This window comes from Chelon labrosus (assembly GCF_963514085.1).
Source record: "Chelon labrosus genome assembly, chromosome: 11".
NCBI classification, from domain to species: domain Eukaryota; kingdom Metazoa; phylum Chordata; class Actinopteri; order Mugiliformes; family Mugilidae; genus Chelon; species Chelon labrosus.
The window spans coordinates 16390525-16418003 of NC_140344.1; the positions used below are offsets into that span (position 1 = coordinate 16390525).

Genomic DNA, 27479 nt, shown 5'->3' on the forward strand with positions numbered 1-27479 from the left:
CTAGATTGTCTGCACTTCTTTAAGTGGTTGAAAAATCACAGAGTATGGGCATCATTCTGATGAATTCAAGAGACTAAAAAGACAATTAATGTTTCTCACTTTGTATCAGTCCATTTAACATAATGTTAAAATGTCCAAAAAAAGGGAACAACCCAGTCATGGATGTCTAAAATATTCACTCACTGACTTATATAAAAGTACAGTGTGTTTTTCAGTGTAGATATAGATAGGTAGTAAAATAAAAACACTATCCCTTCAGTCATTTTTCTATTAGCCCTGTATATGATAGGTTTGCTTAGCTGTCTCACAGTGCTGTTAGACTACAACAGAAGAATGTGATTAGAAGTGTTTGAATGGAGTTTGGCAAGGGTGAGAAATTTTAAGTACTCACCCTCCACCTCTCAACATCCACCCCCACACTCTCCCTTGAACGTCTACACGTACACACAAACACACAGATGTCAGAGAAGTCTGTGAGTGACTCCACCGCTGTCACTGGGTGCCTGCTGTGAAAACAGCACCACCACCACCTCCACCCCCGGTCTCCACACACACACACACACACCCTCCCACCCCTCTCTCCCTCTTCTCTGGACGCCAGCCTGACATACCAGACCTTGTTCGTTAGCGCATATTTTTACCCACCGTTACTAAATTAGGAAGCCAGAGGGAGCAAATGGAGTGTGGCTGCCAAGGCAGAAGAAGAAGGGTCTGATCAGGCCTAGGTTTGCTGAGGGCCCATGCCAACCCTACCAGCTTCATTAAGAGCCACTTGGGTTTCAGAAATAGAAGCCCAACAGGGACTGGGGCCAAACAGAGCCCTGAACGGCCAGCCAAAAACTCACGGGACAAACAAACAAATAAACGAGTTGTCTCATGGGCTGCCAGAATCAACCGGCAGCAGCCATCCCAAGGAGCCATTAGAAGTTATCTTAGGCAGTCTTGCACACAAAATGTGCCCTGCCCCGAGTTTAAAAGTGGTGACGGTACACACACTGCTACCCCAATACAGAATAAATTAACCTAGAAAGCTGTCTCTAGAGACCAATTTCTCAAAGCGGCCACAGAGACGTTACTTCTTGTTTATTTGGCATGGCTGTTGGGCACTGATGTAAGAAAGGATATTTTCACAAGGAAATGTACATTTCCCCTTCTTGCCACGGTCGTATAGCTTTTATGTCTATTAAAGCAAAGAATCACGGGGAACACAAAGATTTCCCTTATCCTTATTTTGTTTTTCTGACCATGTTTCATTTTCATTCTGAAAGACCTTTCAGTTCCCTGCTTGAAATTCAGATCCATACGACTCCAGATCTGATATTATAAAATGGATAGACTGTAAACTCCTTGACACACTGTGTAATAACAAATGTAATGGAGTGGAAAGCATGTCGCCTTGTGGAACACTGACTCTGATTTATTTGCAGGAGATTTGGACAGAAAGCCGAGCTTAGGGGCAGCCGTGGCCTACTGGTTAGCGCTTTGGGCTTGTGACCGGAGGGTTGCCGGTTCGAACCCCCGACCGGTAGAAAGCGGCTGAAGTGCCCTTGAGCAAGGCACCTAACCCCTCACTGCTCCCCGAGCGCCGCTGTAGCATGGCAGCTCACTGCTCCGGGTTAGTGTGTGCTTCACCTCACTGTGTGCTTTGTGTTCACTAATTCACGGATGGGATAAATGCAGAGACCAAATTCCTTGTATACACAAGTATACTTGGCCGATAGACACTTAATCTTAATCTTAATCTTAATCTTAATCTTAATCTTAATCTTGTGAGCAAATAACACGCTCTGGAAGTGCAACTTCAGACCAGCGCAAACAATTAGAAAACTAAAAAGAGAAAATATTATTTTAAGCATTAAAATTTGGAGCTACAGAGGTATGTCTTGTTTACCATCTCATCTGAGTGGCAACTCTCAGTCTGCACACCACGGTGACTTCGGCCCATTTAACACCCACCCATTAAAACTAATGAGCTATTAGCAGATGACTTTGAACAACTTAAAGGTCAGCGCTGCCTCTCCCACACTGTACATCAGCCAACAGGGATATAGAGATGGCCCCAGTTTCTAGATTAAATGGTTTTGATTGACTGACAGCGCTGAAGGTTTTTCTTCTTTTGATAATTATGTTTTAGATTTTATAGTGCATGCAAGGCGCCGTCACCATAGTCTGCATACACAAAATACACTTTCTGCCGTAAAGTAGTTTTCTGTTAGAATCTGGGTTTTTATTTCTTGTTTTTCAAATATTTGTGAGACTGTTAAAATGTGCAGGCAACCAAATAATGCTTTACAAATCACAAGTACCATCTTTAGAGTTCTGAGGAAACATGGAATAAATGCGGAGGATGCAGTTTGGCTGAAAAAAAAAAGAGAGAGAGAGAAAAGGATGGCCCCTGGGTTTACATATTGCCAGTTTAACACTTTGAAGTGTGCATGCCCTTAGGGATGACCAGACCCCAGCCATCACTTTTTAAAAGAGCACAACAATATTACAATATTCCCTTGAGCACAACTGTAAAACCAACAGTAAATCTGGGACAACTAAAGTGTTGCTATACTGACATCTTGTGGATATAAATTGTACGACAACTACGAATTGAATTACATTTATATACTTTAATAATTAAGATTGGACCTAAATTGATCAGAATTGTACTAAAAACATTTTAACAAATTTATTTCAATGACTAATAATTTTTCGTTATTTACGAATACATGTGGTATAGGAGTAGTATCGATGGGTAGATTGGCACACTGTAAGAGGAGGTGTCATCACCTATAATCTAAAATTATGTGAATAAATACATTTTCCTATACATGGAAATTGGATATTAAGCTGATGTTATGAGTACATGCTTAGTTTAACAAGATAATGGGCCCCTATTCACCAAAATACTGGTCCTGGGTATAGTATGTATTTATTTGTATAAAAAAAAACAACAACAAAAAAAAAAAAATGTGGATTTTTGAGACAGGGGCCTTCTCTGAGACAGTCAACCAATAAAGTCTGGCTTTCATAATCATGCCATCTTGTAATTAACTGGCACATTTTCAGCGAAAGGTTTGTCACGCCCGCCTGTGTCTCCACCTCCTTAGCATTCGAGACAAATAGAAGTTGTTTGGAACTATTGGCAATGATTTTAAAAAGTGAACTAAACAGGTACAGTGACGTTATCAGAAGACATGGTTGACGAGTATCTAATTTGACCTAAACTCTTCAGTAATGGTTTGGAGACAGTGTCAGTGTCGGATCCACAAGAGGGCAGCAGGGGCCTTCATTAACTGTGTCACCTCACCTGTATAAAGCACATTATTATTTTTTTATCTATCCTCATTAGGTTCATCATCATCAAAGGACAACGGAGAACAAAAGTTAAGCCAATTGCCTGTGTGGCCTGAACATTGTAATTGCGTGCATGCTGTCATATTTATTTAATATGCTACACTGAGTTATGGACAGATCTTCACTCTATAAAATAATGTTCTGTTATGAATTATATTGAATGCACTCTGTAGTAACTTTAGAAGCATCATGCGGTGTTGGCTACTTTTATCTGTACAACATGCGTCCTTGCATTAACTTATCCTTGAGGTAGTTGTATGAAATGATAGTCAGTGTCTCAGCGTGAGCTGCTTGCAGGACGGCTTTTAGTGTGACAAACACGGTCTCAGACTTCATCCGTCCAGAGTCACAGCTGAAGACTCTGGAAATTACTGCTGTGATCTAGCTGCTAATTATGACAGGATCTGGAAGAGATGACTGCTCGAGGCCTCTGGTATCTTGCAGCACCGACAGACATTTCGTCCTGAGAACATTTTCCCTTCAATGTGTCCTAGAAAAGTCTGGACTGACAGATTCTAAAGGGGACTGAGATCAATTTCCCATATGTACTTTCTGTTGTCTTGTGTCAAACACATAGATACAGATCAGGACTGGAACTGCATCCGGCTGTGGGTTGAGACAGATAATGGGAAGGATATGTACAACAATTGAACTGATTCTTCTGAAGAAATTTATCTCCATCCACAAAAAAGATCCAGATGTAAAGGGACATCTGGCGACATGGCCACCTGGCTGACAAAGCCTAGCAAAGCCAAAGCAGGATAAGCTGTTTTGTCTCTGCTGTGGTATTTGTACAGTAATGGGGTTATTCACACTTTTCCTCCAGTCTTCCAGCATTACCGCTCTATTGAGTGCTCTGGTGGTCCTTCTGTTTGTCTGTCTCATCTGCTCTTCAGGCTTCAGTTTCCAGGAAAAATGGAAGGAACCTCCCGAACCAAAACCACTTCACCAGCTCGGTAACCTGCTGCGACTTGACCTGAAGAGTCTATACAAAGCATTAAGGTAAGGGAATGAGAGGAGAGAGTTTTTATTCAGTGTGTTTCTAGTTTCAGTTTAGCATTCAATGCAGCCACCTTGTGCTTTGTCCTTTATGTGTGTTAAAATGTTATATAACATAAGGGTTTGTTGGGACAAGGTAGTCTACAAGGTAGAAATATAGATCAATCTTCACCACCTGTTTGGGACCTAAATCGTTCTAGTCCTGGCAATAAATAAATAAATCTAGTACACATTTCGGATGAATTTACGCATTATCCTGTTCACTTTCCGGAGAAAGGTGAAAAGTTTGTCAAACGAGTTGACTTAATTCTTTCCTCTGCATGTTTAAAGGCTTTAATCAGAGGTAAGAAAAAGGATAAACTGACAGTTCTCTGATCAGAGCTAACAAAACCAGGACAGGGGGAGAGGACATGTTGCTTTCTTCAAACTACTGGATGGATGGAACTTCAGAGGAATGAGTTAATATGATGGACTTGATCTCTGTCTTGATCTGAAGGATTGACGTGAGACAAAACAAATGTCAACACCACTCACAGTAACTGAATTTCAAACAACAGGAGGAGCAGAAAGAGCCCTTTATAAGTGGCTGACACATTTCAGCTGCTTCTATTAGAAAAATAACTCCTGCAGCTATTAATACAGCATGTGTAGCTCCATTTCAACTGAAATTAAAGAATACTATATATATGCAGTGTACAGTAACATACTATATAAAAGTGGGGGAACATAAGGTTTTAAAATATCTCATATGGTTCATTAATTTGACATTATTCGCTCCTTGAATTATAACGATGCAGTATTTCAGTTAACGTTTTACCCGATATGCGCATCCCAACATTGCGTATTTGCAACTTTTGTGATTTTATATAACAATTAACACCAGTCGGTGTTACTATGTGTGTCATTAAGTGCAGCCAGAATGTAAAATCTCTGAAAACATAAAATAAAAAGCTGTTTGCCAAGAACGTTGTGGTTCTTGAATGCGCCCCACTTCCTTGTGTGCCTGTGGTGTGCCCCTTAAGAAAATGCTTTTCCAGGAATAGCCAATAACAGAGTCTGGCTTTGGGAGGTTGGCTCCTGTAACTTATGAGCTTTCAGGGTTTAATTTTATCCATTTTAGCGTTTCGCGTAAGGTCTTGTTTCGGTAATTTTAGTCCGGACCTTAAATTCTCCCGGTGAAACCAAATGTAAGAGCAGCAACGGCTGGTCACGCTAGCTTCTTGCTGCAGTAGCACCACGCGCAGCGTAACCAGGGAAACAAAACCATGAAGCTGTTGTTTACACTCGTGGACTGTTAGCAGCGGTTAAATCACAAACCTCTCACACCGAGAGTTTGTCAAAATGGATAACGACAAAGCCTTGAGAAAAACACGACCTAAGTCATCAGAGTCTGCGCCTGAGTAAGTTTTCTTCTCATCTACACTTTAAAGTTTAAACCGTGCAGCTAGATGTTAATGGATTACCGAACATGAAATAAGGAAAAGGCCGAGAAAAGACTACCGTCAATGTTCCCTAAGTAGCGTTAAATCTCTTTTTATAAAAGCGTGTTCATTTTCCAAATTACTATTTTTTGACATATTACATTTTACCAAACCTGCAGGTCTCCTGAAACCATGGGGAGCACCGACCGGGGTACAGTGGATGTATTTCCTGACTGTGGTTCAGACAGTCCCTCACTGACAGGATGTCCTAAGAGAGAATTTATGATGATGCCTCCAGAAGAAAAGCTCATTTACTTCGACAGGCGGGCTCAGGGCAATCAGGACAACCAAGAGGTCGGTACAGTGTAGGTTTCTAGCGGCAAATATGTATATTTTGGTTTCTAGTATGTTGCAGTTAGTTGTGCTTTTGCAACTTGTCCTGCAGATTTTGATTTTGTGTTGTTCATGAATCTATAAACTAAACCATCCATGACTGTAACCGATAACTACCAGTGAAACCTTGTAACTAGACTTACTTGGCTGTTGTCTGTCTTTGGGATATCATAAAAAAAAAAAACCCTGATCATTCATATATCTGCATACAGTAACTTGATGAAATGAGAAAATCCTAAAATGTCAAACTGAAGACTGACTTTAGATTGCATTGTCTTATTTTTCTAATATTTAGTTTGTACCGGGTGGTCTTTCAATTGCATAGGTCTCTAAATAGACTTATTTTTGTAATATTTAACAAGAAGTAGGCTAAGTACAGGCACAAGGTTTAATCTGTAAAGACATCTTGGTGGATAGCAGACAGTTATGTTACTGTGATAATTAATTTACGTACAACTGTGTACTACGTTTCTCCAAATCAGGATAAAGCCTTATCCATCTTTTTGAACAGGATGTGATGTTTACATTTGAGGACAGGCCTACTCCAAAAATCAGGACATGCGTATAGAACGTGCTCACTATTGTTTTGAAAAAATTACATCCAATAAACAATAATATAAATCTGAAAATCAATGGATGATTGTGGATTTTGGATAATAAATTACAAACCAAACACAAAGTATTGAAACTACTTACTGGCAGTTTTTGTTATTGGTTTGACTTATTATGCGTAATACAGCTGCTTGTTAAGAGTTGATACTGACAGACATGTACTGTATCTGGTCAGTTTGATGCTTGCATACAGGACCTGGTGCGCTGTGTGGCTCTGACAAGGTTAGTCTACGGCGAGGGACACCTGAAACTAGCCCAGGCCTATGCCAGACTGGCTAAAGCATATTTCCAGTTCAAAGGTAATTCTAAAAAGAAAATTCTCTAATTGTTTCATCTTGCCTTGAAGACTAAAACAATTGACCTTTAGGCAATTTTTCCGCACTTATTTCTCATTAGTTATGGTGCTCTTTCTCAAATTAACACCATCTACTTGAAACTATTGCTTTTTGCCAAGAGGGTGTTCAGATACATTGTTATTAATTTTTGTTTTAAACTCATCAGTGTTTTCTGTGGCTCTAGGTTGGGGACTGCAGGCCCAAGAGCACTCAGCTCTTGCCAGAGAGCTGCTACCTTTCTGCTCCTCCATGTCCTCCTGCAGAGATGACAAGCTTGAGGTTCTTGCGTGTCTCCTCAGCATACACCTCACACAAGGAGGTGCTTCACTACTTACAGACAAATATCCTTGCTGTAATATTTCTGAAAATTATGAACTGGACTTTACATAAATATCAACTCAAATAAAAAGCTGAAAATGCCCTTGACTGGTCAACTCTGGAACTGGCAGAATCCTCTTTTTTGGAGGGAGAACACGTCCTGGAGGAGCTTCATAAACACAGTGTTATCTGTGAGGACGAGAAGCTGAAGACTCGGCTGGAAATCTCCACAGGTCTATGCAGGTATAGTTGTGAAAAAGTAGTGAATATGCAGTAGATTATTAGAAGCATTTGTCTGGAGTTTTTACATAATATCAGCTGCTACTGGGTCTTTAGCAGTCGATGATTTTATGTGACCCTTAGTGTTAAAGCTGGCAACGTTCTCATTTCAAAGGTAAAAGCGCCAGATCTTCCCAGTGGTTATTCAGAGTGTACGAAGAGGCATTTGAAAGTTTCAGTATTTATTTTGTTTACTAAATATTATGTATGGCCACAAGATGGCGACACATCCCTACAAGTTTGCTCAAAATCTGCCTTTTACAACTTTAATTTAGAAAGGGGGATTTTGCTGACTAACATGAGCTGGTATAAACACAGCTTGTTTAATTTTCTCTTGAAGACAACAACTTACCACTTCAGGATTCCCCCCCCCCCCCTCTTAATTCCCCGTCCACTCAGCAGCCAGTGTGGGCGTTTTGTGGTGTTGCTTGCAGATGTGCTGGGTTGGGTTAATGCTTGTCCACTCATCCGGTCATTAGAGGCACAGATTGGAAAGAAGCATTTTTTCTCTTTTGAAGTATTCTTCCATTTAACTTTTCTCTCATTAGCTTTTAACTCCTCCTTATTTAGAAACCTCCCTTGCTCCTTGATATATTGTAAAGCACGTTTAGCTACTCTGTTAGATCTTCTTAACTTAACACTGATTGCAATTTTTGTATTAGTGATTTGCGCCTACCATTTTACGATAAACATTTGTAACCTGATGGTGGTATTGACAACAGACGTCCCAACAGTACTACCACATGCTCAGGAAAAGATTAAACAATTAAAGGATCATGGTGGCGACTTCCTACAGGCATCAAGTGCAGAGCAGACTGATAGTGTGTCATGGGGACTGTGAGGCCTGGCAACATAATAAAAAATAGCAGCCACTTCTCATAGTTTAAATGACGGGGGTTGAAATTAGAAGCACGTCCGGGAAAGAAGGGTCTTCCCCGAGTATAGATCATCTTGCTGATGTCTTTGTTTATCTCACTCCTGTTAATCCTGGTATGCGAAAGGACCTACCTGGTTTTGAATGTATGTATTTTGATTCGGTACGAGGTTAACGCTGTCACTTAAAACCAAGAGCGCTGACGTGAGCTACTCTCATAGGAATTTGTAAATGATGCCATCTTGATCAGTTTCAGAGAGTCAGAGTTTGTTGACATGATGTGTGTAATTGAAAAAATGTGCAGACTCTGGCTGGTGTATAAGCTTGCTAAATCTCTTTTGTTAGGAGATGACTAAGAATTTGGCATGCCTCTAAAGCTCTGTCGGTCAACACTGTTGTGATGGAGGGGAATGTTCCCACCAAAGCCTGGAACAATAACATAAGCTCAGCTCTAGCTATAGATCCCGGTCCAACCATTCTGCTCCGTTTTATATTCACACTCAAGGTGTGCGATTATGATCAGTCGAATGGGATATGCCTGTCAGGGAAGCAACAATTTCACCGCAATGTTTAAATTTGTCGTGTGTATGTGTGTGTGCTTATGTTTTCAAGCCAGCGTTGCTAAGATAATATAATTTCTTTGGTTCTTTCCGACTGCTCTCATAAATCTGCAGATTAAGTCATAAGATTTTATTTAATTAAACATGGCGAGCCCATTTTTCATAAATGATCCCTAGTTAAATAATACGTTCAGGGAAATTCTCTCCACCCTTAACTTAATTTTCATGTTGATGAATCATTTTTGAGGAAATGCACTCTGTTTACCATGGTTTCCAGTGTTTGTGATGTTGTCTGTGACATTGGTCTGCTGTCTGTTTACTGGGTTGTGCACGTAACATAGTTATTGTACTTGGAATACCAGTGGCTTTCCTTCAAAAAACGGCGGCTAATTTCAACCACCTCTTAAAATGTTCTTTGATTTATTTGCTGAAATAAAATCAGCAGGGATTTTGTGGTAGATGGCCACGGTTTATTCACTATTTAAAACTACACAGGTAGCATTTTTCTGTATAGTTTTGTATCCCATATCTACCTGAGGCGCACAATAAAAAGCCTAATCATTCTGAATGGCGTCACTTTAAAGGACCGTACAGATTCTCTCGAGCTAGCTGTTGTGTTTGCGTCCTGTTTTCACTACGGCTCGGTTTTACTGTATCATTTTACTAAATGGGAGCCAGGCAAGCTTACGTCAGCTGTGTTCTGGAAACGTTTACAAAAGAGCACTGTGTGACTCTCTTGGCAGCGCATTCACAAATCCTTAATTGTATTAAAATTCCTTGCCGTGCATACTCTATGTATATTTCAATGGGATGTGGTATATTACCAGTCTACCAGGAAGTACGTAAGGAAGCGGAGTAAATGAGAGGATAGAGGGACATTGTCTCTTTCTGTCCTTATTGGCAGAATGCAAGGACTCATGCTGGAATGCTGCTCTGCTTCAGCCATCGCTGCTGCCCTAAAAGGATCTGAAGTGCCTGCCCCATGAAGGCTTAAGGGTGGGGCACTTCTACCAGCCATCAAGGCATGTTGGGATAATCTTAGACCGATGGGAAAATTTGAAGAAAAGAGCCCACAATGTTTTAGTAACCTGCGCTAAGGGTACAGTACATGTCATGAATGACCAAATTCACTGTCAAGTAGGGCTGAAACGATTCGTCGAGTTACTCGATTAACTCGATTACAAAAATTGGTCGAGGCAAAAACTCTGCCTCGAAGCCTCGTTAAATTCCTATGACGCGCACTATACGCGCAGGGATCTGATTGTTCCACACGGACCGTTGTTTTGGAAGCACCTATGCGAAGCACACCACTAGCGCGTGATACATTTTGAATTTAGTTGGCGCGATGGCGGAGAGTAAAGATGCCCATAAACGGCAAAAAATGTCTAAAGTTTGGGATCATTACATTCTAAAAAAGGAAGAGAACAAAGTGCAGTGTAAATACTGCAAAGTAAACCTGGCGTATCACAGCAGGACAAGCTCAAATGATCCAGCATCTAAACAGAAAACATCCACATGCTGTTTCACCAAGCGTCGCTGAAACAAGGTGACGTAACCTAAACCTATACATTGATGTTCGCTGATTTTAATCGCATACTGTATGTAGCGATGTCATGATGCGGTTTGACTAGATATGATGTTTAGCTTCAGGGGCGGAGTGGCAATCGGGACGACCGGGCCGGCCGAAGGATTTACGCAGCGGGTCACAAATTGAGCGGCCGCGAGGCGAACGCGACCGACCTGAGCTTATTAGAATCATTGACGTTAATAAATTCTCCGCGAATAGGCCAAATACTCCCATATACTCCCCTATTATCATAAATTGAGCGGCCGCGAGGCGAACGCGACCGGCCTGAGCTTATCAGAAGCATGGACGTTATTCTCTGCACCCTCATCTCTCTCACTCTTCCTCACGCACAGCACGCGTTCACAAACAAACACACAGGTTGCTAGGTTACCATAGCAAATAGGCTCACCCCAGAAATTATGTATTATTTGTTAGTAGCCTAATGGTAAATGCTGCAGGTGTAGAAATCTACATAAAACGGATATTTACTTTGATGTCAGGGCTAGATTACAGCATGAAACTTGTTGTGCATATTAATAAATTAAATTGCTTTTTGTTTTACAGTAAGTTAGCTTAACTGTATTGTTATGTAATTGTTGGCACTGGCACTTTTAATGGGTAAATTGCAATACATGAGCTTAGTTTTGGAGCCAAATGTTGGACTTGGAGTTCTCTGTTTCCTTGAGAAATAAAAGGCAAATGCTTGATCATTTTACAGCCACATAATTTTCGTTATGCATCATTTGTTTTGGTTGTTTAAAAACGTAAAAAAAATATCCGATTAATCGATTAATCGATCGATAAAGTGCTAGATTAATCGATTACAAAAAGAATCGATAGCTGCAGCCCTACTGTCAAGCTTAGACTTCTGGTCATCACACTCGCTGGCTCTACTAAAACACATTTGATATACTCATGGTACTTTGAATAAAACTTTAAATCACATGGCATGCAATTGCAGATTAACTTCAGTGTGCCTTCTCTAGGCAAATGAACTGTCATTCGGATAACCACTACTGCTTTGTAGAAAGGGCTTTCCTGTACTGCTTTGTGACAGTAGTGAAGCTAGAGATCAGTGTAGCATAGCACTAAGCATTTCAGCCAGTGAGAAAGACCACCCCCCTTGGCTGGAGAGCTGAATTAAATTTAGAGTCCATTAGATTGTTTGAAGCTGTTAGTGCAGCAAGCTTGATGGATCCAGTGCCCTCGCGGTAGATAATGCAACCGTCGTATCATCCTCTCTGTCTACTCTTCCGCCCTCTTGCTCTGCAGTAACCAAAGCTGTTCTGCGCAGTGTGACATGACATGGCTGCCTTTTAAAAAGAGCAGAGGACATGTGAAGCCTAAAAACAAATGTACAAATGGGCGACAGATTGTTATAGATGCACTGTACAGCCCTGAGACCTCCGGCTTTGCTTCAGTGGTTTCCACTGAGGCTCCAAGAGCATCCCCTAATATAGATATCCTGGAATGAGAATTTAAATACACATGGACATTGTGAACAGTGTAACCTTCAGTCCCAAAGAAAACTGTTAAAGACTGCATAATGGATGCAACCAAAAGGAATTGTAGGAACAGCTTTCCTTATTATAGTCTGCACTTCAGCTGCAGCAGTCAGCCGACATCTTCTCCCCCTTGACAGGCCTCAGTTTGACTGTACATCTCGCAGTTACTTCAGTAATATGATACAGCCTCATAGTATTGAAGTAATAGGTGTCAAGTTATTTATAATGCAAATAAATAATAACAAAAGGACAGTATTTTAATTGTACTGTTTTTGGATATTATTTTACTTGGTTGATCACCTAGTGGGAAATCAATCAGGTTTGCTGTACAACTGTTATGATTTTATTGCGTAACAGTTCCTTGCAGGCATGTGTACCAGCATAGCCTGGTCACTGTCAAATAACACATTTGCCTCGGGGGCAGTGTAAGACATCCGCTATGATTAAACATTCAATTGAGATTACAAAAGAACTCCATTAAAAACTGGGAGAAAGATCAGGAAGAGTAACAGGTAAAGAGCTCACTTTTCTATGAGAGATATCAGATGTTTCGTGGACAGAATAGAGCAACACGGTAAGTTTATAGTGTGAGCAATGACGAATTTATAGAGAGATTGTGAGCAGTAGACCCAGGTGCTGCCACTATATAAGTATCTCTGCCTCTGACAGCCTGTCATTTCTGCTTTATAGGGTCTATAAGAGACAGAACAGACCAGAGGAGGCTCTGAGCCAGTGTGAGAAGTCTCTGCAATTGCTTAACGACTGTAATAATCCAGAGAAAACTTGCCCTGTCTATAAGGACATGGCTGCCATTGAACAGAACAGAGGTCATTTGGATCGTGCTGTAGAACATCTTTCCAAGGCAAGAAGTGCTTTCCCTCTCACGATTTACCAGACATAAAAAAGTGCTCCTTTAATGTGCTGCCACGCTGCATTATAAGGTAATGTTTCTGCACCTCTTATTTGGTGGTACTTGATGTGTCCTTTTTCACGTGGGTGTTCCTGCTAGGCTCATGCCATTGCTATGAGTCACAGCACAGAGGAGCTGGAGAGGGCTCAGATCTCCCACAGCCTGGCCCTCATCCTGTCTGCTGCAGCAGAGTCCCATCACAATGGTGAGTCTATTCACAGACACAGGCTAGGCCTGGGCAAAATGCACAAGGGGTTAATTAAGATTTGAACATTCCTTTGTCTTCCTATATGTCAAATTCTTTAAGATGGTGTAATGGAGAGCAGTCTTCCAGGCTTGTTTTGCAAACATGTCCAAGCTCAGCCATGTCTGTTTTGCCTGTGTCAATAATCTGATGGCATATGTATCCTCAGTGATGGCTATGAAAACATCTGGAAAATTAGGGGTTTGTGTTGAGAAATTGTTACTATAGTTATGCTTATTTCTAAATGTGTTACATCGCAGTATACAATTTCAGAATAATTTATTTTGTAAAATCATTGCCATAATTTAACTGCATAACTTTTCTCCATTCTGCTGTAGACTCTGCAGGTCGCTACTTCGAGCAGAGCTTAAGTGAGTACAAGAACTCTGTAGGTCCACAGGATCCAGCCTTTCTGTCAGCCCAGGATGACTTCTGCCGCTTTCTCCTCATGAATGGGCAGCAAGAGGTACAAGTCAGACAGTTACATTAAGTTTTTCTCCCTTAATATTTTTGCAGTTCTGAAACCCACTCTCAGATTTCTTCATTATTCACTGAATTATCTAGAAGAAGATATTGGTTCTGCCCACCATGGCATGTTGTTATTTTTATAAATGGTAACCTAAAGTTTATCTGTCTTTAATGTTCCATTGCAGAAATGCGTGCAGATCCAGAGAGCCTCTCTTGATTCTAAAAGATCTGTGCTTGGTGACCTGAGCTCTGAGGTAGCAGATACCCTTCAACTGATAGGAAGTGTGGAGATGACTGAGGGCAGGATGAACCAGGCCCACAGGACCATGACAAAGGCAATCATATGTTGCATAACAGACACAGCACACATTTTTCACGGTTAGCAAATGCTCATGCGTACTGACGGCCAGAGTAGTATTCACTGGCAATACACATGGTGTTATCCTCGTTGAACTATTTCAGGGACATTAGCAAAAGGCCAGGAGTCAATAGGTGTGGCCAACTAAACCAGTAACATGGCCTCTTTAGAATACACACAAAAGAGCCCCTGTCATTTTGAGATGAGCTATTTCCACCATCTCTCTAGAGCTCAGTGTTATCAGAGATGCATGCTAATCTTGGAAGGGTGCAGTGAGCAGGGCCACTCTCCCCGGTGTAAAATGTCACACAGAGTGACTTTGTGTTTCTTCGGGCTGGATGGAGCCTGAGAGATGAGCAACATAACCTTTTTTGCTGACTGCCATCAGTTATAAGGACACTGACCCCAGTTAGTGTGGTATGCCATTAAGCCTTTGAAAACAAAAGTAACATTCCTGTGTCTGTCAGCACACACACATTGAGTAATCAGCAGCTTTTTGGTTAATTCTGATCACGTTTCTCCTCTGTGGCTGTTTCTAGTTTGCTATATCCCTTATGTAATACGTGTTTTCAATTACTGTATGACTCCATATTTGCCACATGAGCTCAGTTCTGCCATGGACTGAACATACTAAAATACACCAAGAAAGGGGGATTGCTCCATACTAGTAACGACATGCCTGTAAGTGAAGCAGCCTGGTTGCTATGTGGTTTTGTTATTGCTATTAGAGGGGGTCCAAGTATGACAGCGTTCATCAGCGCTCACTCTCTCTGCAACATTTCCAACTAGTAACCTTTCTGAAGTGCCATGACAGAGAGCAGATATGTCCGGAGTCTTTTTGTTTGTTTCGTTTTGTTTTTAAACTTCTGTCATCATGACACCAGTTGCACTCTGAGTAACGTTAGCTTTTCCGAAGGAAAGCCGACCTATACGATTGATATAGTACATAAGAAAACAAAGAACAATGGTACCCACACAGACACACATTTGACATTTCCCCCCTTTTCTCTTAAGTACTGCTGAAAAAGGGGCCTTCCATTACATCAACCTTAGCAACAGTGAAAACATCCAAGAGGCCAGCTGGCTCTCTTCCAGATTACCAGTGTTTTACTTTCCCTGATGAAGAGGGAAACTTTTAACTCCCTCTGCTCCCCCTTTGCTTCGACAAAGTTCTCTTCACATCTTGTGATTTGTGGTGATTGTAGAAATGGCAGGCTGGCTTTTGTCAGGTCTGTTGCGTCACTGTTTAAATGTATGCATATGCATTTTAACTTGGATTTAAATGTATATTGAGTTAAGAAATTATTGTTCATCTCTCCTGTTTTATTGGGTCAAACTACATGCAAAATGAACAAAAAAAAAGGAACCAAACTGTTTTATTTCACATTTTAACTATGTCTGATTCCCGGGGGGGTAACTTAAGGTCCTCGTAATAATTCTATCTGTTGACTCACAGCTTGGAGTGGTCAACACAGGTGTTATCTAAACCTTGGACAGCTACAGTGGTTATTTTGGTATGTTTAGTGCTTTCACATGTTGCTAGGAAGTATCTCTTCCCCTCAGAGCATGAGTTGCACGTCTCATCTTCCACCGACCACTCTCTTTGCTGTCATTAATATTTTTTTATTTTTTTATTTTAGTGCCTGAAGATCCAGCATTTGTTGTATGGCCCTCAGCACAAGAAGACAAGATCTGTACAGAAAGCCGTGGACATGCTGGCCCGGTAAATCTGCCAAAGTTACATTTACAATTAAAGTAACTGTATTACATATTGAGACATTTGACACTCCTGGTAACATATTTTATTTTGATAGTAGAAGGAGTCTAGTGATCCAGCCATGTACTACTATGTTTTTAGGGCACCAGAGGTGGCTGAGAGACTGCAGAGGAAAGGTAGAAGGAAGTCAAAACCATTTCCAGATGTCCCATCCAGCGGTAACGATGAAAACTACATGTCTGACTCTTGAACTTTATTTTTATTATTTATTTCTACAATAATGTTGAGAACTACTGCTTTTGGTTAAATGTGTCTGTCGTGACTGTGCAGGTACAAAATAACATTAAATCGCTCATTATGTTGATTGACAGTACTTGTTTTTTTGTTTTGTTTTTTACTTGTACATGTATGAAATAAGTTCGCTGTGAAGAAATACTCACACAAAACATGGCCACAATATGTTTTAATGACGATAAGATACTAATTAATTTTTAATTAAGGTCTGGAACCAATGTAAACCAAAACAAGATCATTTGTTCAATAGAAATTGTGATGTCAATAAAAGCAAAGATCAGTCAGTTCTACATTTGCTGAACTCTGACTCAAACATTCATCAGTAGATTTTTGGTACACTGGTACAATTTGTCAATGAAATGGCACATGGTATCCAGATTACACTGTATACACACAAATACAGCAACCTTGCTAATATTAAGAGATCATTTAAGTGCACTGTTGTATTAGTGTTTAAATTACTGCTGCAGATGAAAACCTATCAAAACCTGCTACTGTATATCTGGACACTTAAATGCAAATAATTTGACGTTTCTTTTTCTTTAAAAGCATGGCATTCAAGCTTAGCATTTCTGCATTTTTAAAGTCAAAAAGCCACTTCATAACGACATTGTTCAGCACAGAGTAAAGTGTAAATCATAAGCTGTTCAGCTGTCCAAAACAAATAAGCAGACTGCAATTATAGTGTTTCCTATCTGCTTCTGCAACTAGCACGCAACACAACAAACTCTAGTGAACACTCAGTGCCACTAAGCTGATGATCCAAAAATAGTTGCAGTCATAAACACACTCTTAGGTCACAGCAAAGTTGAATCCTTCAAGCCAACACTGTGATAGCCAACAAATGTGAACGAGCAAAAGGTGCCATACACAACATACATCAAAACCGGATGCGATTGTTTTCCACTGTTGCTGCATCTTTTTTTCATTAATTAAGATTCTCCTAATTGTTTTCACTATTTCATCAGACTATTGCTATTACTATTGACAGCTAACAATATAAACAGCACAGCAATGGTACATTCCTTGCCTTGTTAGGATACACTTTTCACACACACGTTTCTCAGTGATCTAATTTGATTAAACAAACGACAATTTGTATGTTTTTCCAATGTGTCAGCAACCTTTAGTTGTAAGTCATCTAAAAATACCAAATATTTGTCAGTTATTTAACCCCCACTTATAAGTGCCACATTTATTTAAAATGTTTCTTAAGACAAATGTCAAAAGACATATTTTTCCCCCCACTCCCGCTATAATGTCCTTGGCTACAAGCATAACTATATTCTGTGCATGTTAGTGACTACTCACCCATGTGTTCTAAAAGGTACTAAAAAATGAAAGCCCCTGCAGACAGTGCACGGCACCCACATAGCTCAGTGTCCTGTAAAGGTCTGCAATAAATGCTGACCAAGGAAACTCAAGATCGTGGCAAATGCAGCCAAGAGGCGGTTGGGTTATTGGTCTGCCGTAAACTGCAGAATGGGCTGTTCAAGCTGTACAGCATGGGTTAGTACAAAAATAGAGAAATTCAAAAAGAATAAACAAATCTGTTTGAAGGTAACCTGCAAGTTATGAAAAGGTTAAACATACTAGCGCAACACACATCCATTAGTATTTTACTAGTAGTCCTGCAGCAGTAAATACCAAAAACTTTGTACTAATCTGCTAATTTCATCTAAATCATAGACTTTTGCTCCAGCGTTAGTCAACGTTTCAGAGAGCACACCCTAAGTACTGTCAAAGAGCACGCCAAAATCATTTTGACATTTTAGTCTGCAGGAATTACAGCATTGTTACAGTGCCTGCAACCAATGTTACATCTGTATCTGGACTGTTAGAATAACCTCTGTATGTGCACTTCAACATGCAGTAATGCATTGGCAATTGTTGAATATGAATATATTTCTGACTTATTTTTTTTCTCAGTCTTCTGAAGGGCTTTCAAGGTAAACTGTTGCAATTTTTTTCTCTTGAGATATTCTTATTGGTGTCTCCAAGATCTGAGACTGCAGCTCTTGCTCCGAAGAAGCCTCAGCATGCCTGTCCTGTACACCCATCTGGAAGGTGAAGGACTTCTCTGTCGGCCCCAGTTTAATGTGCTTCTCTGTGATTTTAGATGTATATTCTCCTTCCTTACTGAAGCCTTCAAAGCTGCCGCCTTGCCCATCATCATCATCTCCTTTCGAAACTCTGATGCTGTACCCTCCTCCAGCCCCGCCCTGGAAGGCTTTCTCAAGCCCTAGGTTAGAGGATCTGATAGCTGCCATGATTTGATCTTCTGACAGATCATCACCTCCTTCCAGCAGCCCGGAGTCTTCCAGTGTTTGAGAAACGTTTAGCTCCGCAACTATAGTCGTGGTTCCATTGTCACTGGACTGCTGCACTTTTTTGACATCGACAGCCATGTCTGGACTTTCACGACTCATTTTTGTGAGAAAAGCCAGCTCCTCCCTCAGTGGACCTGACACTGAGCTTTGCAGCTTCTCGAGAGCTCCCTGCAGCTGCTCTTTAGGTTCCAAAGAGTCCTCTCTTAGGAACTCAAGCACCGACTCCTGCACTACAGGCGAGACGCAAACCTCTTCTTCGATGATGCACTCTGGAAAACTCTCTTTTGCAAACAAGCTGTCATCTGACTTGAACTTGTATTCATCACTTTCCTCTACAGTCACCCTTTTCTGGGGAAGGCCTTCATCTTGATAATACTTCTCATCTGACAGGTCATCTACAACGCCATAATGACCATATGAGGTTATGCCACTCTGCTCCTCGGGTTCATAAAGATTGTCATCTGGTGTGGAGACATAATACTCGTGAGACTCTTGGTCATGGGTGAAATGTGAAGATTCACTAGAGACATCTTGGACTTGCACAGATCCACCCTCGGACCGGTCTGCGCCTGTTATGGAGGATATCATGGCATCCGCTTCATCATCGCTGCATGGAGTGTCATGAGGGACATTTTCTAACTCCTCAATTTGGAAATAGCTTGAGGGCTCAAAAGTCGATCTGGACTCCCGTTCAACCTCAAGCTCCTCATCAATGAGAGACTCCACAGGCTCCTCAATGATTTCCACATTGATAGACTTGTTTTGTAGGTTTTCTCCTCCCTGCAGGCCACTTAGCAGATTCTTGATCATGCTCCCTGTTGCTGTATCCTTTATGTCCTCCAATGACACTTTTTTGATGCCTTGGCCCAGCAGTTCATTCAGGGCAGTGTCCTCGGAAATGTCCAGCTCTTCCTCCACTTTGGACTCCAGCACGATCTGTGTCTTAGTCGTGCCGTCCTCTTCCTCAGTTTTCTCCACATGATATCTGACCTTTGAATCTCCTGATGAGCAGACTTTCGCTTCTAAACCTGCTGGTTTTATCACTTTCTCTATAATCTCCTCTACAGACACAGAGTCTAATATCTTTTTCTCAGTCGGACCTGGAATGGAAGACCCTGTTCTCTCTTCAACTTTGAACTCGCTGCCATAAACACTACCTTTCTCTTTTTCCTCTGACACATGCTTTTTGCTTTCAGTCTCAGCTTTTGTGCTGAGGCTCATCATTGGTGGTGCCACAACTTTTACTGATTTGGTCTCAGCCATAGAAGACTTGGTGGAGCGGGTTTGGCTATCAACTTGAGAGACCTGTTTCATTTTCACGACTTTCTCCTCCTCTGCTGTTTTTTTCTGTGCATCTTGACTGATTTGATTTTTGCTCTGGTCCGTTTGTTTATCTTTGGAGGTGGTGGCAGCAGGGGCAGCAGAAGTGGCAGCCCGAGATTTGCTGAATGAGATCATATCCCGTCTGGATGCCGGGCTCTGATGGCGAGCCACTGAAATAGGAATGACCCTAGAGGGACTTACGGACCCAGAGGGAGGCACTGGGGATCTTCTCATGTATGAAGTTGGTGCTGTGTACTTTATATCCGTATGTTGTCTGGTGGTTAAGGTGGAAACTCTTGGAGTGTAGGGTTGGGCTGGCATCTTGATATCTGAGGCAAAGAAGTGGTTGACATAAAGATTTCCTATTGAGTGTGGCTTAAAGTAAAGTGAGAATATTCTATATAATACAGGTAGGAACCAGGCTTATAATGGGTCCTAGTGGTCAGTATAACAGTAAAAACAATTCAATGAATACTTTTCAATACTGTACCTATTATTCTTTCTCGCTGAGGTTGAATCACCTTCCTGTGAGCATCTTGCAGACCCATTTTCTCACCTTCCAGGAGAGCCCTGAACAGAGACAAAATACTTATGAAGGAAATGCCAAATAAGTCAGGATAAATCACTGGCTGATCCTCCTGTTTCAGCAAAATGGAATGATGTATTAAAAAGAATCAAAGACAGATACCTCACAATACGGTGTACATCATTCAGCTCTGCCATTTCAACCCTCTCAAACTAAACTCAACAGGCTTACGAGATGGTATGACTCCAGTACCTGGCCATATAGGGTAGTAATCATCAAAATCATAACAAACCACTGTCAGTCATTACAGAAGTAATTAGCTTTAACCGCTCACCTTTCCTTGGCCATGCTTCAGCAAACACTCATACAACAGCAAAACAAAGTGCCTCAAAAAGAACAACCTCTCCGGAGAGAGCCTTCCGAACGACTGACCTAAAAATAACGGCCACAATGAGGGGCCGTCCACACCATGAATCCTGAAGCAAAAGCTGACTCGTGACAAAAACACATTCCACTGCCACGTCTCTAAGGAAGCATGGTGTCTATTCCAAAATTCCAAAACAAACCAGATGCTGCGCTGGAGAACCTGCCATATACAGACACGTTGGAGTAGATTTTCTTCTAAACAACTCTGGAAATTGGATCAATAAAATTTTAATATCAATCAACAACAGGTGTCAAGGCAACAAGGCAAGAGGTTGTGATATAACAAGGGTAGCTTCTAGGATACCACCTTCAAACACAAACATACACTGCATATTGACTCTTTATAAATAACTTTGACTTTCAGTAAAAATAGTCAAGAGACAGGATAAGAAATACCAGATATAATTGCCCCAGTGTATTTGCAGTATGTGTAGTATTAGACTGTAAATGTCAGCTATTTATTTCACTTTATTTAACCGCAGGACGTAAGAACACTTAGTGCCAGTACTTCAGTTATGCGAAACTTCGGGAAGTGAGAGAATTGTTTGACGTATTACCTGTTCTTGAAATCATGGAAATATCACAGAGGAGCGTGAAACGTTAACATTATTACTGTATTTCATCCTCTATAGGACAGCCGGACAGGGAGACGGAGACAACCTCTCCAGAAAGGGAAGTGTTCATAGAGGACATTTTGACACTGGTGTAAATACTGAAATGAACTATGGCTGAGTTCTGGTTAACTGCTTTGGTTTTTGTGAATTCTCTCTCACACGATTCGTGGCTTACTGGGAACGGAGCTATTGCTGATGGTTATTAATGACGCCTGTGCTTTCCCTGTTATGACACGGCAAATATCTTCTGTAAACGGGCTTATTCTGCTCAAAGTTATACTTATTTTTTTTGCCCACTGACTTTCCAACTGACAGCATAAATAGGCTCATCACCTGTAAGTAGCCACCTCCATGCCCAGATCCATCCTGACTTGGAGCAGCTCCTGATGATCTCTGATCTTTTCTTCTATGGTGTCGGCCATCATGTTCTTCTCCTGCTCGAGCTGCTCGATAACCATCTGGAGGAAGAAAACATATTAATTCTGTGCTGTTATCAAACATAATCAGTTTTTCTGTGTTTTTGTGTCTCGACCATGTATTTTAATGTACCTCTAATGCAGAAAGATGGCCAAACCAGGTCCTGTAAATTGCCTTTTAAAGTAAAAATCTGACATCCTACCATTTTAATTAGTTTAACCGAGAATTATGTTTGATGCCACACTGCAGAGGACAGCCCTGCAGAGCATTGCCCGTGTAGACATTTGTAACTGACAGGCCTGCCTGGGGCTCCATCTTTAGGAGGCTAATAAGGATTTGTCAGTCTGACAGCTAATTGGTTTAAGTGGCTGGAGTAATCTAGCAGCTATAAAGTAGGGGGGTAAAATGTTGCTCAGCTACTCAGGCTATTCAATCCATTTGTGCTGAGGTCAAATGTTGCACACGCAACCCATGCTTTTTAGAGTTGTGGGAACACAGACTTGCCAGGCATCGTTATTGCCATTATTTATTGAAGATGTGTGAGAAAACTGTGGAATCAGATAGAAGGCTCACATAGCTAAAAAATACATTGCAGCCTGGTTTGTGAGCATATAATAATTGCTTGAACAATTATTTAGGGTTTATTAAGAGTCAGACTGACCTATAACAATTCATTTGTATCAGCTGCTTCAGTCCCTTTAAGGATAGTGGGTGTGGCAGGGGAATAAGGGACTAGCCTCTCCCCTCTCCTTTGGTTCATTGTAAGAAAGGGTAGATTATTCTATGGTGCTGAAATCTATACAGGGTAATGTGATGTTTAGGGGAGTGCTAAAATGTCAAATAAACAAAAATCTGCCTTTAACTGACATGAATGTCGATTAAATAAAGTCTCACTTCCACTCCACCGTGTCGCACTATCCTTACCTGATATTCATCGAAGTCCACGCGGAATTTGTCCTGCATGTGCATCAGTTGCTCCTCGAGATGCGTTTGAATCTGACCTTGTTTTTCCGCCTCTGCGCGCAATTTGTCCAGCTCGGAAACGTACATCATCTTCTCCCTCTGCAGGTCTTGCAACCTCGCTTGGTCCTCTTTAATCGACCGCTCCATGTCGTCCACCTTCTGCTGGTACATTTCAAAGGTCTCGAGCCATCCCTCGGACAGACCTCGCGCATACTCTTGCACCTCTTCCACCGAGACCACCGGAGGCCCGCGATAAGTTTGCGAGTGGATGGCCACCATCCTGGACTCCACCTGATGCCGGAGGTGGTCCACTTCTTGCCTGTGTGCGTCCTCTAAGTGCTTATACTCGTTTTCTAGTTGAAATAGCCGCTGCTGGAGTTCACTGTTGATTTTGTGCGCTTGTTGGAGCTCCTTCTCGCAGCCCTTCAGCTCTCCGCTGATGTCCCTGCACACCTCGGTCTGGTCGCTGCACAGAGACCGGACCATCTGCAACTCCCGCCATAGCTTCTCCCTCTCCATCTCAGCCTGGGACTTTTCAAACGACAGCTGCCCCACCATTCTCTTCAGGTCGTGTATCTCAGATCTGTACGTCGGCTGCCATTCCACTGCCCTCACCTGTCTGAGTTCATTGATCTCAGAAATAAGATGCGCATTTTCTTGCTCCAGCTGCTTCGTTCTGGACAGATACTGGGCAAGTCTGCTGTTGAGCTCCTTCAGCTGGTGCTTTTCGCTCTCAAAAGTTCTCCTGAAAGGAAGCATTGTAGCATCCAATAATAAAAAAAGTGAGTTTTAAATTTTGGTTTAAATCTTTAACAAGACGAGTTGCTCCGGTGTCATTTGATTCTACGAGAAGGACTGTGATGTAAATTGCGATCAGTGGCCTTTGACAAGTGCAGGAGGAGGAGGAGGAGGAGGAGGAAGAGGAGGGCGGGTCCTGCCTGCATCACAGGAGCGTCCCAACTGCGCCCGTGTTTTCCCTGGCAGATGTTAGGATGCATTCAGGTGCTGTCTGAAATATTAGCATTCTGAACTAACAGCGTTCAGGCAGGACGAGAGAGCAAAGATAGGCTAGATCCTGACAATCTGTTCGGCGCTAATTTCAGATTGTTTAAAAGAAGTATTTTAGGCTTTTCTGCGGATTAAACATCATTAGAGTAGTTATATATATTTACTCATTGACACACATGCTCACACGTGCAAGGAATTTGTCATTGTGTTTAGTGAAGGAGAAAATAAGACCTCAAAAATATGAACCCAAAGCACAAGAAATAATATAAAATATAGAAATTACAAAAACAATACATAAAACATCTGCGGTACAGTTTAAGCATGGACAAAAAAGAGTGAATGTACAAAAGTTTACAGTATTAAGTATATGTTTAGTTGTGATGTGTTTTTGCATTTGTGTTTGCAGGTCAATACGCTGCAGGAAAATAATACTGCACATCAAACCACACATTTCAGTTTGCAGATCCTGATAATACATATACCCTGATGCCATAGTAGGCCTATAATTTGGAGTGCATGGATCTGATATTATTTTGCTGCAGGCTGTGTAGGACGGTACGTGTGGTTGTAACACCAGTCAAGTGCAATAAAGGAACAGTATGGTAAGTTCAGAGTTTCCTCCCTTCTTCTCAGATGTTCATTGCCGGCACTGGAAATAGGTGCATGCAAGTTTAATCAAGAAAGAAAACTGATTTTGAGATTTTGAGTCCTATTGGATTAAAATGTAGCTTCTCGGACAAAATGTGGCACATTTTGCTCATTTCAAAACAGCATGGTAACACAGCAAGCTAAACAATTTCTGACAAGGGTGCACACGCACAATTAAGGACATTTGATGACTTTATTTATCGTACAGAATGCCCAGCCAGATGGCTAAAAAACTTTGTGTTGTCTGAATGGAGCCATTTGGCAACTCAGCGCCTAAGGAAATGTAAGCCAAACGTCCCCAGCAAGTCTGTACTCCAGGGTTACCAGCTTTCATTTGTCACCGATGTGATTTTCATTAACACAAACACACATTGTTTTTGTTAGATGTACTCTACACAGGTACTGTATATTGTAGTAGAGTGTTCATTAAGCATATAAAACAAACCTTTAGTAAGGGCTAGGGTTCTAGTAGTCGACACACACAACTAATGAGGCAAACATAATAGATTTGATGTATGGACAGTCACAGAGAGAGAGAGCGAGAGAGAGACATTGCTATTGATTGTTCTTTAGTTGCAGTAAACCTATTTTGATTTTTTTTGTATTTACTTGTAATTGGTTGTTTTTTGTGAGTGTGTGTTTACACTTTACACTCTATAAAGAATCAAAACGCCTCCTTCACCACTACAGAACAAAGAAATGTACCACCTAATTTATTATTTTTTTTAAAAAAAGTAGGGTTTTATGTCCAGTAATGTTTACTTACCCGTTGTTTTTTAGCGATTTTAACCATAATTATAAGGTGTAAAAGTACATGACACAAATGAGCATGCACAAAATGCGATTCAATATTCATATCAGACTGCGTGACGACCTGTGTTTGACTTGCGCTCGGACATCGCACTTTACCGGAGGCCCCTGAATGCATCACGTCAACTCCAGCTCCACATTTGTCAGAGCAGAGCGCCCCCACGCGGACAAAAAGTGACCCGCGAGAGATTAAATAAGACTTGGTGTTTCATATTCTAACGCAGCAACTTTCTTTTCCTTTCCGAGCGCAAACTTGTGAAAATACGGCATGAATAAAAACGATACTGTCGTCGTTACAGGTAAAGTAGGTTAATAATTGTTTGCTGAATAAATACATTCTTCAAACCCGCGTTTATTTTGAAAGGCGACTTCTAACCTACTTTAAAGGGTTCGGACCTTTCAGACAGTTCTTGGTGAACCCCAGCTGGACTGCAGCCCAGGTAACTTTAGAACAACACCTATAATAGTTCAGTGTGAGGCCTCTCAAAATAACTAACTCTAAAAAAAAAAAAAATGATTGCAGGGGTTGAAGCTGGTGGGACTGGGAGAGAGGATTGATGTTTACATCAAGGAGCTGCCAGTGAGCTATGTTCAAACCCAGAAGATTGTTGCTGAACTCTGGCAAACTCTCCACCCAAAGGTAAGAATAAGGTCCACATTAGAGCTTTCCATTTAGCTGTACACCTGTCAGCCATAACATTATGACCAGGATAAGTGACAAACATTGACCACCTTGTGACAATACAATGTTCTGCTGGGAAACTTTTGGACCTGGCATTCAATGTGGATGTTACTGAGACATGTAGCACCCACCTAGACCAGACCAGGCACCCCCACCCCATAGAAATGACACTCCTTGATGGCAGCAGCCATCCCCAACAGGATGCAGCCTGACACAGGCACACACACAAAAACGGTTTAGGAACAACTAAAAAAAAAAAACATGAAGAACAGCGCAAGGTGTTGACCTGGCGTCCAAATTCACTAGATCCCAAACTGATCAAGCAACTGTGAGATGCACTGGAACAAGCCTGATGCTCAGAGGCCCCTCCTCTCAACCCATAGGACTCAAAGGCCACAGGACACCCTCAGAAGGCCCATGTCCATTCTCTGACTAGTCAGAAGTGTTTTGGAGGCACAAGGGACACTTACACAATATTAGGAAAGTGGTCATAATGTTATGCCCGATTGATGTACTTAATGTAAACAGGCTCCTCTCTTTAATTATTTGGTTTTTAATATTCAAATATGGATAGCCTACTATGATTTCCCATAGACAAGGTTTGTATTCTGTTGTGGTTCTTCAAATTTAGACTAATATGCTGGAATCACCTCAAAATATTCCACATATTAGTTGTTAATTGTAAAATTTAATATTGCTGGAGTGGGAGTGGGAGTAGGGGTTTCAATGTTAAGTGCTGGAACACATACTATATGAAAGGGTGAGTAACTCACTCTGCAGACTGTTTATGTGCATGTTCCCTAGTTTGTTGTACACCTGGGCCTAGCCAGAGGTTCCAACGTCATCATTCTCGAGCAAACGGGGAAGAACAGCGGATACAGCGACAGAGATGTGCGCGGCTCCTGCCCTGAAAGTCACCTCTGCATCGAAGGCGGACCAGAGAAACTTGACTCGGTCATTAACATGAAGGCTGTCTCCAAGCACTTCAGAAAAGCAGGGATGGATGTGATTTATTCAAGAGATGCTGGCAGGTAGGCGCCTGATCCTACGCCGTGTGTTAACAAGCACTCCAGAATACGAGGTCACGCTTTTGTCCCCTTCTTTTCAGGTACCTGTGTGATTTTGCATATTACTGCTCACTGCATCACAGTCAGGGGAGAGCAGCACTCATCCACGTCCCCTCGTCTGGAAGCCTGGCCTCCGCCGACATACTGGTACCTCTGCTGCAGGCCGTCATTCAGACCATGCTCGAACAGCTGGAGGACCCTTGACAGACGGCATGAAGAGCAGCAGTCAGAGCTCAGGTGCGTCTTCATCTTGTCGACATTTCACACCAGAACGACGCAGAAGAGACACAGTGACCTACAGAAAATTCAGCAGAGCAAGCGATTATAGTTCTCATTCATTTATTTATTCCAAATTTCAGAGAGAGAGAGAAAAAAAAAAGAAAATACAAGAAATTCTCAGATACACATTTGGAGACGGCAAGTCAAAAATACCCCGTCTCGGCTAAAGATGTGAAAAAACTTTGAG

The 27479-nt window shown here is 41.5% G+C and overlaps 3 protein-coding genes across 3 annotated transcripts; 2 read left to right on the forward strand and 1 right to left on the reverse strand.

Moving 5' to 3' along the window:
- Positions 1-5236: 5236 nt before the first annotated feature.
- On the forward strand, positions 5237-18095 carry ttc23 (tetratricopeptide repeat domain 23). Its single transcript, XM_084555003.1, has 11 exons — positions 5237-5744; positions 5945-6119; positions 6946-7069; positions 7290-7446; positions 7541-7666; positions 12899-13070; positions 13218-13323; positions 13701-13828; positions 14016-14165; positions 15829-15911; positions 16047-18095. Exons 1-11 carry the CDS (start codon positions 5686-5688, stop codon positions 16153-16155), a joined length of 1389 nt encoding a protein of 462 aa, XP_084411129.1. The 5' UTR covers positions 5237-5685; the 3' UTR covers positions 16156-18095.
- An 8-nt stretch (positions 18096-18103) lies between these two features.
- On the reverse strand, positions 18104-23557 carry synm (synemin, intermediate filament protein; the record flags this gene model as incomplete). The annotated part of the gene is made up of 4 exons (XM_084555002.1): positions 18104-20181; positions 20343-20422; positions 21752-21876; positions 22760-23557. The coding sequence occupies 4 exons, from the start codon at positions 23555-23557 to the stop codon at positions 18125-18127; spliced, it is 3060 nt and encodes a 1019-aa protein (XP_084411128.1). The 3' UTR covers positions 18104-18124.
- Positions 23558-24838: 1281 nt separating this feature from the next.
- pgpep1l (pyroglutamyl-peptidase I like) lies at positions 24839-27217 on the forward strand (the record flags this gene model as incomplete). The annotated part of the gene is made up of 5 exons (XM_084555972.1): positions 24839-24853; positions 25573-25704; positions 25788-25904; positions 26751-26977; positions 27055-27217. 5 exons carry the CDS (start codon positions 24839-24841, stop codon positions 27215-27217), a joined length of 654 nt encoding a protein of 217 aa, XP_084412098.1.
- Between the last annotated feature and the right edge of the window lie 262 nt (positions 27218-27479).

What these genes read in the sequence shown, in the direction of transcription:
- ttc23 (XM_084555003.1), top strand. Translation starts at nt 5,686, where the DNA reads ATGGATAACGACAAAGCCTTGAGAAAAACACGACCTAAGTCATCAGAG. An exon ending in TCATCAGAGTCTGCGCCTGA is followed by an intron (nt 5,745 to 5,944) that starts GTAAGTTTTCTT and finishes CCAAACCTGCAG; the next exon opens with GTCTCCTGAAACCATGGGGA. An exon ending in ATCTCCACAGGTCTATGCAG is followed by an intron (nt 7,667 to 12,898) that starts GTATAGTTGTGA and finishes TCTGCTTTATAG; the next exon opens with GGTCTATAAGAGACAGAACA.